The sequence below is a fragment of the Rattus norvegicus genome, chromosome 8 (genome assembly GCF_036323735.1).
Source record: "Rattus norvegicus strain BN/NHsdMcwi chromosome 8, GRCr8, whole genome shotgun sequence".
NCBI classification, from domain to species: Eukaryota; Metazoa; Chordata; class Mammalia; order Rodentia; family Muridae; genus Rattus; species Rattus norvegicus.
In genome coordinates, this window is record NC_086026.1 from 82,075,122 (window position 1) to 82,087,886 (window position 12,765).

The 12,765-nt window shown below is 42.4% G+C and overlaps 1 protein-coding gene and 1 pseudogene across 14 annotated transcripts in view; one reads left to right on the forward strand and one right to left on the reverse strand.

Moving 5' to 3' along the window:
* Positions 1 to 12,765, reverse strand: part of Tex9 (testis expressed 9) — a 45,420-nt gene that overhangs the window by 25,928 nt on the left and 6,727 nt on the right. For 3 of the 14 annotated variants that reach the window (XM_039082505.2, NM_001399268.1, XM_006243344.5), the window contains exons 5-9: positions 7,033 to 7,081; positions 5,769 to 5,851; positions 3,641 to 3,819; positions 1,247 to 1,329; positions 642 to 815 (exon numbers count right to left, since the gene is read on the reverse strand). In XM_039082505.2, the coding sequence (XP_038938433.1) occupies positions 642 to 815; positions 1,247 to 1,329; positions 3,641 to 3,819; positions 5,769 to 5,851; positions 7,033 to 7,081 (568 nt within the window). Of the gene's footprint in view, positions 1 to 641; positions 3,592 to 3,640; positions 3,820 to 5,768; positions 5,852 to 7,032; positions 7,082 to 12,765 lie in introns of those variants that run through there. The other 11 variants (XR_005488302.2, XR_005488301.2, XR_005488300.2 and 8 more) reach the window with 11 other exon arrangements.
* On the forward strand, positions 10,814 to 11,809 carry Ccnd3-ps1 (cyclin D3, pseudogene 1; annotated as a pseudogene).

Genomic DNA, 12,765 nt, shown 5'->3' on the forward strand with positions numbered 1-12,765 from the left:
GTCTGTCTGAAGGTGGACCCTCGTGCTGCTGACAGGAAGTGACATGAGCCAACAGCATCAGAGAACAGCTGACAACTGTCCCCGGGAAAGGCACTGCTTCAACCCCAGCATTGCAAACAAACACTAATTACAAAATATGTACACAAATGGAGTATGCTCCACAATTAAAGAAGAATGAAACAATTAGTATTATAACATGAATAAACAGGGGAAAAAAAACAAACAAAAACCATTGTGTTCAATAAGAGAAATCAAACACATGACTGTACATTATTTGAGTCTATGTAGAAGGAAATTTCCAGAACAGACAGACCTACTGAGACAAAATACACAGTAATAACCCAGGGCTGGCACGGATGGGAGACGTGAGTGGGGTCTGAGGACTGAAGGGTAAAAGACATCTTTTGGAAGCTATGACTACGTTCTACATGGGATTATAGCTACATGAACCCATGAAGTCACTGACTGAACTACATACTTTACTAGAAGGTGAAATCCAGTGTGTGTATCTCAAAAAGTTGTCAAATATTGTTTAGGGGGATGTTTGCAGTAAGTATTAACAAACAAAAGCTGACAGAAGTGTAGCCCCAGTGGTTTCAGTGTGTCCTGGGGACTGGGCAGCAGATGAGGCGAATGTTTACCCGGTCCACTGATGACAGCTGTTGCTGTAATTCGTCACATCTTTTATTTGCTTCTTCAAAAAGGTTCCTATATTTCTCTATCTGGGTTTGCTGGGATGTAACTGTTCGCTGTTGTCGCACACAGTCTTCTTCCAAATTTTTCACCTTGGACTTTAAGTCCTGAATTTCATCCTCCTACAATCAATGATATTATCAATTATGTGAATAATGTACAAGATCTGCTAATAGAATGCACAGCAGAAAACAAGAGTCTCAGATGCTCTCTGATAAGATATTTTCATGAATTGCTGAAAAAAAAATAAAGCCCATTTCATACTCACTATCAGAAATGGAAGCCAGATATTTTATACTGAATAGCTATTCTAGCAAGTCTAAAGTAGTTACCTTTAATTTTAACAATTTTGAGATATTCAAAAAAGTTTTTGACAAGCTTTGTAGAATTCAGAATTTCAGAATACAGTTTGATATATATACATATATATATACACAATTTTCAAATCTGATATTTAACTGTAATTGTAATCTAAATTAGGCTATCCAAAATATAATTAAAATGGACTCACATCTTCAGTAGAGCACTCTTGCCAGAGGCCATGCAAGCTTACCTTCTTATTGCATTCACACACAACGCTGTCCAGCTCCTCCTGCATCACATGGAGCTTGGCCTTTAGAAATCGGATCTGAGCCTCTGTTAAGTCAAATCATTACATGACTGCTTTTTTTTTTTAAAAAAAAATCAAATCTAAGATACTAATAACCAAAAGGTCATATTTTATGAGTAAAATATGGCCAAAATAGACAGTCTAACAGGAGAACATGGCAGGAACACTGTACACATTAAACATTCCACATGTAGGAAACAAAATACAAAAAACAGCAACAGGTGGTCACATCAACCATGGAGAGTGAGCAAAGGCAGAGGACAAGACAACCCCTTCCTCCTAAGAACCACGCCTACAAACTAGTATTCTTGCACTTTTACAGACCGGACTCACAGTGATCCAAAATATATCAACCAGAATTAATAGCAGTCACAGGTTGGCAATGTCCAAGAATTTGACAGAAACAAACACATCCTCTCTAACAAAAATGAAGTTTCCTATCTTATGGTCTGTGCTCCCAAACTGACTCCAGACCATTCATTTCCACCCATGACCCAGCCACACCAAGCAAGCGTCTGGATACTCTTCCTGGGTAAGCACACTGAAGAAGGTACTGAGACAGTGTTACTGGACTGCTCATGGTACAGCCTGTAGTAGTCCTGGATTTCTACACCTCTGTCCTGTAACTGGGCAGTGGGTGACTGTCTCCAGGAACAAACATCTGCCCAGCACATTCTGGAAGGCATCTGAAGAGTAACAACCATTTACTGTTCTTCCTTCTACTAGTTCCAGGGGCTTGACTAGGTCAGTAGATGCTATAAATGCATAACTGAACTGCTTCCCACTAACTAGAGTGCAGCTCAGTCATGACACACACAACCTATTAGGAGTCTCCAGTATCAGAATTTGAGAGTTAAACTTTCTGATCATCTATAGTGAATACTTAAAACTAAAAACAAAAAAATAAGACAGGAGGCACTCCTGCTAAACATCCTGACAGTCAGAACAAGCTGACAGCAGAAGCAAGCACCTGGTGGAACAAGCAATGGCCGGGGAGCAGGTAGCCCACATCAATCAGGAGAACGGGCCAAATGTCTGCAAGGAGGGGACAAACTTCAGAAGAACATAGAAACCCAGGCCCCAGACAGCTCAGAAGAGGTTGGTCTCTAATATAGCTCAACGCACACAAGCCATGTATCCTAGCAACAAGGGAATCTTCACTGACCTTGGCGACCACTGACTGACTGGCACCCTGGCTGAATGGCTAAGCACAGTTGAGACATGACTAATTGGTCCGTATTAAGCTCAAGCAACGTTGCTCCAAAGGACCATCTGCCTCAGAGCCAGAACCCCCTCACTGTCCTACTACACCAATGGGTGTAGTCATGGTGGCTTGCTGTGCCCTGGACTGGACTATCGAACCTGCAAGGTATTCTGTGTTACTGCTGCCACTGTCTGAGCGAGTCACGCCTCCAGGTAAAAGGCGGCAGCCCTTAGAGCTAGGCTGTTAGGCTGTTAGATTCGTGTGCTGTGAGTTGCTGTCCTCCCCTTCCAATGTGTGAACAATAAACTGTATATTTGAAAACGACACACTGGCAGCCTCTTATGATACATTCGCTAGGTTTAAGACATCATTTGACAAGCTCTAACTTCCAAATGGAGAACCGCTATCACAGGGGGGAGACTGGAGCCAGATTGGAGTCACAGCTAACCGTAGTGTACACCCATATTCACTTCACAGCCAAATGACAGTTCACAGTAACTGTGCTTACACATTCCAATTGTTCTGGTTTTTGTTCCAACAGCACAGGTGGCTCCTCATAACTTCAGTAATTTTAGGGCATTGCTGCTAACGAATACAATGCTTTTAGATGATTAAATTCAATGGTTTTTCTAGTAACATGCAGAGTCTAAGTTAATCAGAAAGGAAATTATTTTCATTAAAAACTCATTTGATTACTTATCTGTTGCTAATCAATTCAATTATCCTTTTCAAATATATTGATTTAACATATAATAAATATAATAAAAATAAATGAAAGGAATTCAGAGACACTCCATTCCAGTGATAAGCTATGGAACATTTTAATTTCAGTGGAAAACTTCAAAAAACTCAAAACAATACTATAGTCATGCCCTTCTACAATACAAAACATCTGACAGAGATGATAGCAGAGGAAAGTTCAGTGAACTCATGCCATCGCCCTTGGTCAACAATTACTGATGGCCAATAGACTCCATCCTTCCTTCCACCCTCTCTATCTCTCTACATGATTATTATCTAGACACAAATCCATAAATCATGATAAATTTTTAAAGAAATAGTTCCCCCAAATCTCTTTTCTAACTAAATAGCTGTAATGTTAAGAGAAAAACTACCAAGAAAAGAAAACCTACCTGTCCCAATGTCCTTACTAACACCACAGAAGCTGTCATCGTCTGCACACTCTGGCAAGACGTCCTCTTCCAGCTGCCCTTCAATCCTGCTAATTGTCTTGGCAAGGGAGAAGTCTGAGAAATCGTCTGGAATGGCCACATCATTGGCAGTCTGCACGTCAGGATATTTCAGTTTAACACTAAGAGATAAGACATGCAGGCATACATGAGGAGAAACAAAATGGTGGAAAGGATGTGGAGCTTTGCTCAAACAAAACCATATAGGCCTGTTATAAAATTTAAACATAGTGACATCTATGGTGGAGACTTTCGAGGACTTTGTCCTAAGAGTCTAAGGAGGCATTCAGTCCTTGCGATGGGCACATGCAGGCCTACTGGTCACATCCACTCTACAGTTTTAATTTTGCACACTGCTGGAGAAGAACTGTCCGGTGATGCTGCCCCATCACTGAGAAAGAATTACCAGTGCCATCAAACCTAACACTTGTTTTCCACGTGGGGAAACACATTGACAAGATTCAAAGTTAACAAAAAATGTTGGATTTGACTTTTAACATTAAATGGAGAAACAATTAGGGAATGAAACTCACTTCCAAAAGCACTCAAGACTGGACCAGATCAAATACATCAAGATGTCACCAAGACTGTGATTCTGAAAGCTCAGGTTACTTTTTTATTTTTTATTTTTTCAGAGCTAGGGACCGAACCCAGGGCCTTGCGCTCGCTAGGCAAGCGCTCTACCACTGAGCTAAATCCCCAACCCCGGCAAATGCTTCTGAATTCTTGCAATGGCTGCCCTTTATTTAAAGAGTGACTGTGAAGCCAGGTCAAGAGAATTCTGCAGTCATAAATGCAGTTTAGCCAACGATCTCTTCAGGCTAGTTTTATTAATTTTATCTTCTGACCCTTCAATTCTATTTTTTTCTCTTTAAAGCAATTAAAAGACACAAGAGTTAAAAAAGATTTCTGCATTATTACACTGTAATTACCAGCCTGTGTAGGTTCACAGACATAAAGATTTAACAGCTTCTTGGTTGATCAAAAAAAAAAAAAAAAAAACCTATCATAGCCTGTCTCATGAAAACATATAAACATGTACACATGAGAACAACAATACCAACCAACCAGAGCTCCCAGGAACTAAACCACTACCCAAAGACTACACACGGCAGACCCATGGCTCCAAATGCATATGTAGCAGAGGATGGCCTTGTTGGGCACCAATGAAAGCCCTTGGTCCTGCCAAGGCTCGACCCCCCAGTGTAGGGGAATGTCAGGGCGTGGAGGCAGGAAGGGGTAGGTAGATGGGTGGGGGAGCACCCTTATAGAAGAAGGGAATGGGGAATGGGATAGGGGTTTATGGATACAAAACCGGGAAAGGGGATAACATTTGAAATGTAAATTAAAAAATATCCAAAAGAAAGGAAACATGTTTATGATCAGAAAGGTAGTCTTGTACTCTTTAAAAATCAGAATGTAAATTATAACTTTGACATAACCTAATTTACACCATTTCAAACTATTCCCCTCCCACAAACACAATAATATATGGCATCTGTCAAAAAGTCAAGAACTGGAAGACAATTTACTCTATTTAAAAGAACCTGGCAGAATGATTCAAAAACCAGGGCCCAAGGCTAAAATGATAGTTTACCAGTTAGGAACACTTGTTCTCCCAGAGGACCCAGGTTTGTTCCCAGCACCTAAATGCAGCTTACAACTGCAGGGACCTCTGGGGAGTTGGATACTCTCTTCTGTTCTCAAAGGGAACCTATACGTACATGGCATACACTTAAACACTCATAGAAACATATATATTTTTTAAAAAAATCTTTAAACAAGACCCAGATCTCAGTACCAGTTTCAATAGTATCTCATTAGAACGGCAATAAAATTTATACTGTTCACTACTTATGAAAAAGTAGTGATTTTGTTTTAGAGAACACAGAATGGTTATTAACTGCAGTAAACAGCTCCAGAATTATTAAGTATGCTGGGATACATGTGGTAGCTTGATATTGGGAGCTTTATAAAAATTGGGAGAAACAGAAAGTTTAAAACTGAGAATGCAGATACTGTGGACTGTAAAAGAGAAAAGCAAACTCATACTTGTCAAACTGTACTATACCTTGAATTTATTTTCCTTTCTTTATCTGCAGAGTGGAGTCTGTTTTGAATCTTATTTACAGGACCAGTGTTTTTGGTCTTTGGCTAGGGAAAAAGAATTGAAACTATAATTAACTAAAAGTCTGATCATTTCTCCTTTTAAAAAACATATTTTAAACTTTTTATTTCTTCTGTGCATCATTACTGTATCTGTGTAAGGGTGTTAGATCCCCTGAAGCTAGAGTTAAAACAGTTGTGAGCTGCCATGTAAGCGCTGGGACTGGCACCTGGGTCTTTTGGACAGCAGTCAGTGCTCTCAACCAATGAACCTTTTCTCCAGTTCCAACAATTTTGTAACATATGCAATTATTATTTTGCTACAAATAAGAATTGGCATTTGGGGGTTGGGGATTTAGCTCAGTGGTAGAGCGCTTGCCTAGGAAGCACAAGGCCCTGGGTTTGGTCCCCAGCTCCGAAAAAAAGAACAAAAAAAAAAAAAAAAGAATTGGCATTTTTATATAATTAACTCAACTGCATTTTCAGGCATCCCAGAACTATTCAGGATTGATCTAAACAGCACCCAGACCAAGAGAATGAGGAATACAGAAAATGAGTCCCAAAGATACATGTATATTCAGCCAGGGAGTGAACATTAAATAAGGATGCATTGATTCACAGACTTCTGCTCTCCTCATTAACCAACCATGTGGAAAACAGGCCTTCCCTAGCATTGAAATTTACAGTTCCCTTGTGGATAGAAACCTGGAGATCCCAGGAAGCCCGGTTTCCAGATGGACCTCTGTCCCACGCTTTCTAGATGAGGACCTGTCTGACTTTACAGGATTCATGGAGAAATGGAGAGCCTAATTTTATAAAGTCTCTTCTTTGAAACTTTGTTCACTATTCTCCAGTGAAATTATACGGCAGAAATTGTCCAAGATCTTTTATAATCAATGCTGAATTAGTGTATCACAGCTGAGTATTACATTCTATTTATTGCATAATACTCTTCCCCTACTTGTCTTTAAAAACAAACAAACAAAAAATAAAATCAACCCTAAGAGCCAGCAAGATGGCTGGTAAGACGCTTGCTAAGTGTGATGGCCTGAATTCAGTTCCCAGATTCTGCGTGGTAGAAGGGGAGGCCACCTCCACAAGTTGTCCTCTGACATCAACATGTATGAGGTGGCACACATATAGTCTTGGTTTGTTTTATTTTGCTTTTTAGTTAAAAATCCTGAATTCTATAAAATATAACTGTATTAATGGAAAGTTTGATTTCATACCTTGGTTTCTGACCATGGATGAGCCATCCCTTCAGATGACAACAGATCTCTACAAACCAAAAGTAAGCGCTACATTAAAACAGATGGCATTAAGCTGAAAGACTATAAAATTCAACAGTATTATATCCTAAAGGTGAAATCTGCTCTAACTCCAACTAGCTATACATTAATATCACATGATTTATAAGTTGATTTCTATATGTTACATCTAGATGTAACATCTTTAATAATTACATATGCACACAGAATTAGATTTCACTTTGAGTCTAGTTCCTAGACATTAGTTTGCTTTGAATAATGGCAAATAAAAAGTGCTCAGGGTAAGTAATTCACTACAGAGAAGGTATGACAGTATCTTTTTAGGGGAATGTATGAATTTTTACTAATGTAAATCATAACAAAGGCTATCCATTTCTTTAATGAGTCAGAGATGGCAAGATGGCTCAGCATATAAATACACCAAGCCTGAGCACCTGAGTTTGATCCACAGGACCCACATGGTGGAGGGAGAACGCTACTCCATCTGTGCTTGCATGCACGTGCACACAAGCATGGGTGCACACGTGCACTAATAACAGAACAAACAGCCCGTAGCAGCACCTTTGCTTGTGAGCATGCGCAACACCAAGCTATTCTAACGCATGTGAACACTTGGTCAGGGTCTCTCTTTCCAACATTATCAACTCATGACAGCAGGGTCCAGCCTGCCTCTCTCATTGCTTAATGCTTTGAATCTGGCACAGCATTTCACATATAAAATTTTAAACTAACATTAAGTAACAGGCATCACATAAGTGAAAAGGTAAATCTAAATCCATTTTTATGAACTTTTTATCTTAGGTTTTATAGTTATAGCTGTAGTTTAGAACAAGGCATCTCTGTAGGTGTGTACATACACTGGCTCACCAGTGGCTAGATCTATGCACACCCATTCATGACCTTGGAGCTACACACATCCACTCATGACCTACTGCCTGCGCTGGTTTCACTCTACAACAGACTAGAGTAGTTGTGACCGAGACTATCTAAGCCCACAAGTCCTAAAACATTTGCTATCTGGCCCTTTCCAAGGAAAGCTCTCCTGCCCCTGACCTACTGTCTAAAGCATCTGTATTAATATCATGGATCACACTGTGAAATTATCTATTACTACATGGGGGAAATGCCATCATAATCCCTAGAATGACTGGCCACAGTAGAGGACACACAGAATCAAACAGCTCTCCATCAGACATTACCTCGTGAGCTGGCCGTGTATAGGTTTCTTACAATTTAAGACGGAAGGATACTTAGATCATATCTACTAAAAAGAAGCTCTCAAAATATCTCAAATTTATGGAAAATAACCTTTTTCACACACAGCACACAAATCTTTCTGAAATTATACATAAGTATCTTGAAGTGTCCTTACTTTAAGTATATGCCTACTATTTCATTAGACATCAACATGTTCCTGCACTGTCCATCCCACCCCACACCTTCCAAACACACACATGTACAACTGAAAATATCTACCAGGGACTGGAGGGAAAGTTCAGTGGCTAAGAGCACTAGACCACAGTTTAGTTCTCAGCACCCAAGTTGGGCAACTCCAGTTTCAAGGAACCCAATGCCTCTCTCCAGATACAGTGACATTCACATCCACAGACATCCACACCCACATACATAGTCAAAAATAATAAACGAAAAATAAAGAACATTTTAAAAACATCTGCCGGGCTGGAGAGATGGCTCAGTGGTTAAGAGCACTGACTGCTCTTCTAGAGGTCCAGAGTTCAATTCCCAGCAACCACATGGTGGCTCACGACCATCTGTAATGGGGTCTGATGCCCTCTTCTGGTGTGTCTGAAGACAGTTGACAGTGTACTCACATACATAAAATAAATAAATCTTTAAAATAAACAGCTGCCAGCTGCTCATGACTGTGAGGTATACCATGCCACCTCTGCTGGTCCACTCCCTCCCAAGATGCACTGCAGTACAGTGCTCTGACTCACATTAGACTTCTATCCGATAACCGAGGTGGTCTTGGTAGTCAACCTTGCTTCCAGCACACTACAGGAGTTGGGTGTTACACTAAATTCTGGTTTCCTTCCTATATTTCTGACAGTGCAACCACAGGTGCTGAAGACCTATCACAGAATGCACTGCCTTACCCCTTTAAGGTTATTACTACTCTAAGTGAAATGGACAGCCTCTTTACAGAATTGTCTCTCATCTTTAATAATTCCCAATAATAATCAAATGTCATGTTTCACATGATAAAAGCTACCCATTGAAACGGCTTAACAAAAGTCTATGTTGACAGGATGAGTTATGAGATGAGGGCGCCTGATGACGTGAGTTCAATCCCTGGGACTCACATGGTGGAAAGAGAGAGGTTATCTTCCGACTTCCACACTGTGTGCACATGTGCACACTAACATGTGTGCACACTAACATAAAAATATCCACTGGTAGCAGGTAACCAGAGACATCACCACATTGGACATGAGAAAAACTTAGTGAAAGATCAGCAGTTTACTTTTAAGCTCATAAAACCAGTCTTGTGCTCGCTCCAGCAGGAACTAAGGCTCGGCTGCAGATACATCATTTTGATTCTTTCATTTTCTGGATAAAAGCCAGGCCCAATTTTATCTGTAATCCTAATTTTGGAATTTGGGTAGCTACTGGGTATTTTCTTCCATAAAACACAGATAGAACCACATATGATACATATCAGTGATTTACTGTTATTTAAACATAGGCACATGCCAAATAATAATACAAACTATACTTCTGATTTATAGAGAGAAAACCCCAAAGTGGTAGGCAGTAATAATCCTCAAACAGCCCGTGTTTTGAAGCTGTCTTCTGAGAGTTACAGTGCAATTCCAGCCACACACAGTTTCTGTGCTGTATGGTTCTCTCTTCTTGGTTCCAGTGAGTACCACACACTACCACACACAGAGTTCTTCACAAGACTCATTCTTCACTGTACAGAGGGTCCCAGTCACAATAGCTATGTTGCAAAGAGTCTTGCAGGGAAATGCACCAGCAATTAGTACTGTGCACTTCATAGTGGCAGGCAGCTGGCAGGTGGTTTTTAAAAAATCTTTATTTTGATACTTATTTTTTAAGTGAGTGAGTGTGTGTGTACTGCTCAGGATGTCAGGGTGTTAGATTCCTTAGAGTTAGAGTGACAGGTGTTGTCAGCCAAGCAACATGGGGCTGAAAAATGAATCAGGGTCCTCTGCAAAAGCAGCTAGTGCTCTCAACAGATACCTGTTTAGAGATAATCTTTGGTACTGAATGGAAGAATCACACGTCAATAAAGATTGATTGGCTAATGAGCTGAGGCAAGATTAGAAGGTGGGGCATCGAGAGAGAGAGAGAGACAGAGACAGAGACAGAGAGACAGAGACAGAGAGACAGAGAGAGAAAGAGAGAGAGACAGAGACAGAGACAGAGGGAAAGAGACAGAGAGAGACAGACAGACACACACACACACACACACAGAGAGAGAGAGAGAGAGAGAGAGAGAGAGAGAGAGAGAGAGAGAGAGAATTTTAAGAAAAGTTAGGCACAGGAGATTCACCCCAGACACAGAAGACGGTAATATAAATCTGACAACCAGGTAGCCAGCTATATGACATAACTTAGAATAAAATAATGAGTGATTAAGAATTAGTGAATACCAGCACCAGCCCCACCCGCACCCCGCGCTGTCACATCACGCACTTTGCACTCTCCTAGGACTAGCTAGCCCGCACTCCTGCTCTCACCCATGAGCCATAGCAGGATGGAGCTGCTGTGTTGCAAGGGCACCCGACACAAGCCCTGGGCCAGGCCCGACCCGCGACTGCTGGGGCGCCAGTGTGTCCCGCAGTTTGCTCTGCCTAGAGAAGTGCTATGTGCTGTGAGCCTCCTACTTCCAGTGCATGCAAAAGATCCAGCCGCACATGCGGAAGATGCTGGCAAGATGCTGGCATACTGGATGCTGGAGGTGAAGAGCAGCGCTGCAAGGAGGATGTCTTCCCTCTGGCTATAAATTGCAGGGTGGGGACCTGTCCTGCGTCCCCACCCAAAAGGTGAAAGGCACAATTGTAGCTTCTAGGTACCATCTGCCTGATGCTGGCCCACAAGCTGCAGGGGTGGGGACCACGCCCCTGACTTTGAGAAGCTTAGTATCTATTGGACCAAGCTGTGGTTCCCTGGCTTGGTTGTAGGAATGGGAGGTGCTGCTGCAGGGGAAGCTCAAGTGGAACCTAGCTGCTGTGATTGCGCATGATTTTGTGGCCCTGATTCTGCACTGCCTTTCTCTGCCCAGTGACCATCAGGCCTTGGTCAAAAAGCACGCCCAAACGTCTTGGGCCCTCTGTGCTACAGATTACACCTTTGCGATGTACTCTCCACCCACAATCCATAGGTAGCATTGGGGTTGCAGTGCTCGGCCTAGGCGCCTGCTCTGTGTCTGCGGATGAGCTCAGAGCTGCTGGAAGGAATCAGGGGCACTGAAATGGACTGCCTGGGGGCCTGCCAGGAGCAGAAGCTGCCCTCAGGGAGAGCCTCAGGGAAGCTGCTCAGACAGCTCCCAGCCCTGTGCCTAAAGCCCCACCCCCACCTCCACCCCCAGGGCTCTAGTAGCCAGGGGCCCACTCAGACCTGCACTCTCACAGAAGTCATAGGCATCCATCTACCTGTAGCTTGGGAAAGGCCTCCTCAGGTGATCACTAAGCAGAGGAAGGGCCACTGCCAATCCCTCCCTGCCTTTAGGATCAATTCATGCCCTATCTGAAACCCTAGGGGGGTTCTCCTTCCCCTCACAAAGCCCAAGGGGCCAGATCCTGCCTATCCCCACAGTGTGCACTAAGGGGCTACTTGGTCAGGAGGGAGTCTGTGTGGCCTGTCAGCTCCTCTTCCTTCCCACTCAACCAGCTTGGCTGTCCTGGGCCATGATGGTCAGAGAGATACAAACAGGTAGAACCCACACCAGCATTTCTTTTGAGTCCCTCCTCTGTCTGGGGCGCCCATCCTTTCAGTTGCCAAAACACCCCAGTACCTTCCAAAGGTGTTGCCTCTCACAGGGTCATTGCATTTGGATCTGGGTCCTTCAAGCATCTTGATAGACGCAAATGAGGAGACGACCTAGATGGCCGCTGTGTAATCCCTACTCCAGATGCTCTTAGTGGGAACAGCCTAGGCCTTGGCTAGAAGAGCGAGCGCCCGTAAACTGTTGCTTTGCTTCCTGCTATGCTTCTGTGGTTGAGGGTCTTGAGGGTGCTGATGGTCATTTTAATTTATTGCTTTGAATACAACTGTAAGAGGTGAGGCCTGTATCCTACTCGTGGTGATAACCCTGATGCACTACCTGGAGCCCCATGGACACAGGTCTTTCCTCAGACCACAAGGTTTGGGCTGGTGGCCTGTTTCTATCATGCTGCTGTAATAAAGATTTCAGAATAAAAAAATAGTTGGTGAAAGAACCAAAGCTACTGACCCAAGCATTTATTCGTAGATAAGAAGTCTCAGAGTCGGGGCTGGGGATTTAGCTCAGTGGTAGAGCGCTTACCTAGGAAGCGCAAGGCCCTGGGTTCGATCCCCAGCTCCGAAAAAAAGAACCAAAAAAAAAAAAAAAAAAAAAAAAAAAAAAAAAAAAAGAAGTCTCAGAGTCATTATTTCTGGGAACAAAGTAGAAGGGTGTATGTGGATTGCCCTGGTGCTGTTTGTATTCTGATGTTAATTCTGATAATT